Source organism: Chanos chanos, chromosome 8 (assembly GCF_902362185.1).
Source record: "Chanos chanos chromosome 8, fChaCha1.1, whole genome shotgun sequence".
NCBI classification, from domain to species: domain Eukaryota; kingdom Metazoa; phylum Chordata; class Actinopteri; order Gonorynchiformes; family Chanidae; genus Chanos; species Chanos chanos.
Genome location: NC_044502.1, coordinates 16141805 through 16143812, shown reverse-complemented (window position 1 = coordinate 16143812; position 2008 = coordinate 16141805). Strand labels below are relative to the sequence as shown.

The following is a 2008-nucleotide window of genomic DNA, read 5'->3' as shown; positions in this document are numbered from 1 at the left end:
GGAAGTTGTAAGTGCACAGTGCCAGTGGTTCTGCATACATGGAGTTTAAAGAGCGTATTAATGGGTTGTTTCTTTTCAGTAATATGCATACCACCATTTAAAAAAATAGCTTGAATATACGTAAAAACAGAATCTAAGCACTGTAAGATTTTGGAAGGGACCAAAAAGTGCCAAAACACAACAACCATGTAAGGACACCCTCTCTCTCTCTCTCTCTCCCTCCCTCTCTCTCAAACACACACACGCACACACTTTCAAGTAGGTGCTGACAAGTTTGTAAGTACAACTGTGCTGGTCATCACCATGTTATAGCCAATGATTGTCATCCGAGATTAATATTGAGAAAAATACAGGAGTCAAAAGTCACATTATAACATGAAAAACATGTTAAATGGGTCTAATACAAAAGCATTTCACTACAAATAGATTTTACCTGGAACATTTTCCAACAAATCAGTTAAACAATAGCAGTTTAACCAAAACTGTGAAGAGAAGCTACAGTAATACCTGGACAGTGTCAGATATGTACACTAATAAGGAGAAACATAAGCTGATAAAAAGGATTAGCATTAATTCAAATGGACATTCATCAAAGAAGAATCAGTGTTGAATATCTGACACGTTAAAATAAGTTTTGTGGTCTTTTTAAACCATGAATAGGAAAATGCATATATTATAGGGTTAAGGGAGGAGTTTAGATTAAAGAGGATAATGAATTTGTCTATCACATCGTAAAATGTCGAGCTTGTAGCAGCTGCAAGCATGTATATATAAAGTGGAATTAAGCATGCTAAAAAAACAAACACTAGAGTGCAGAGAGCTTTGGCAGCTTTTCTTTCAGAGGTCAGAGCATCAGTGGTATGCTTTGTGTTTTCTGTGATTTCTTGTTTCTTTGCTTTCCTAATAGCATTAGCATGTCTCCTCACAATGACAAATACCTGAACATATAGGAATATTATAATTGAACAGGGCAATACAAACATTAGGATTAGATCAGCCATAGGCCAGTCTCCAGACATGATTATGTAGCATTTCCCCAGACATGAGGGATCATAAACAACTCCACCAGTGTAGAAAACAGCAAAGCTATACAATATTGACATTAACCAGAGAAGTGAAGTAGAAAGAAGCATTACATTGAGTGAAACTGTTTTGAAGTAAAGAAAAGGGTTGTTTAGAGCAAAATAACGATCCACTGCGATGAGAGTAACATTTTGGATAGACAAAGTGGGTACTTGAACGGAGAAAAAAGCAAAACACTTGCACAGAGTTAATCCAAAAAGCCAGCAGGATTCAATCATCTGGATGAAATGAAAAGGCATAACAAAAACTCCAACAAGAAAGTCAGATACAGCCAGAGAGAGAATCGACAGATTAGTTGGAGTGTGGAGCTGCTTAAAGTGACAAACAGAGATGATGACAAGCAGGTTTCCACACACTGTAAGCAGAATAAGGACTGCAGCACACGTATAGATTATCACATCTACTTTTCTAGACCCAGATTTTTCCAAGCAGGAGGAACTGGAGTTCCTGATGCAATAATGACTTTGATTTAGTTGTGAATCCATGTATTCATGTACCTCTTTGTAAATACTAGTGAATCAAATGCTTTCTTGGTCCAAAGTTTTCCCTTAAAGGCTTGCAGGAAGGCTTCCAGTGTCTGGTGAAACTTTGACATGGAAAAGCCATGCCTGCTTAATATAAGTTAGACTTAACACTCCTCCCCTTTCTGACATATTGAGGGTTGGAAGTAACAAAAAAAAAAAAGTTGAACATGAAGTTGGTGAAAATGCATCTGAAATAAAAACCGACTTGACTAAAATGCATGTGAATCTAAAATTTAAGTGACAAATAGACATTTGATGTAATAAATTTAAAGATTATTCAATATAAAACATGTAGATTAGATCAAATGCAATTTGTAGTTCATCATTGTTTTCTGTTATCCGTTTATGATTCATAAACCAATACTGCCATTTGACTTAATCCTCATAGTGGGCAAGAAAAA

General features: G+C 36.0%; 1 protein-coding gene across 1 annotated transcript; it reads right to left on the bottom strand.

Annotated features, from left to right (window-relative positions):
* Window positions 1–569: 569 nt before the first annotated feature.
* Window positions 570–1568, bottom strand: LOC115819115 (trace amine-associated receptor 13c-like). Its single transcript, XM_030782662.1, has one exon. The coding sequence runs from the start codon at window positions 1566–1568 to the stop codon at window positions 570–572; it is 999 nt and encodes a 332-aa protein (XP_030638522.1).
* Between the last annotated feature and the right edge of the window lie 440 nt (window positions 1569–2008).

Coding starts and splice junctions, on each gene's coding strand:
- LOC115819115 (XM_030782662.1), bottom strand. CDS start 1,568: ATGGATTCACAACTAAATCAAAGTCATTATTGCATCAGGAACTCCAGT.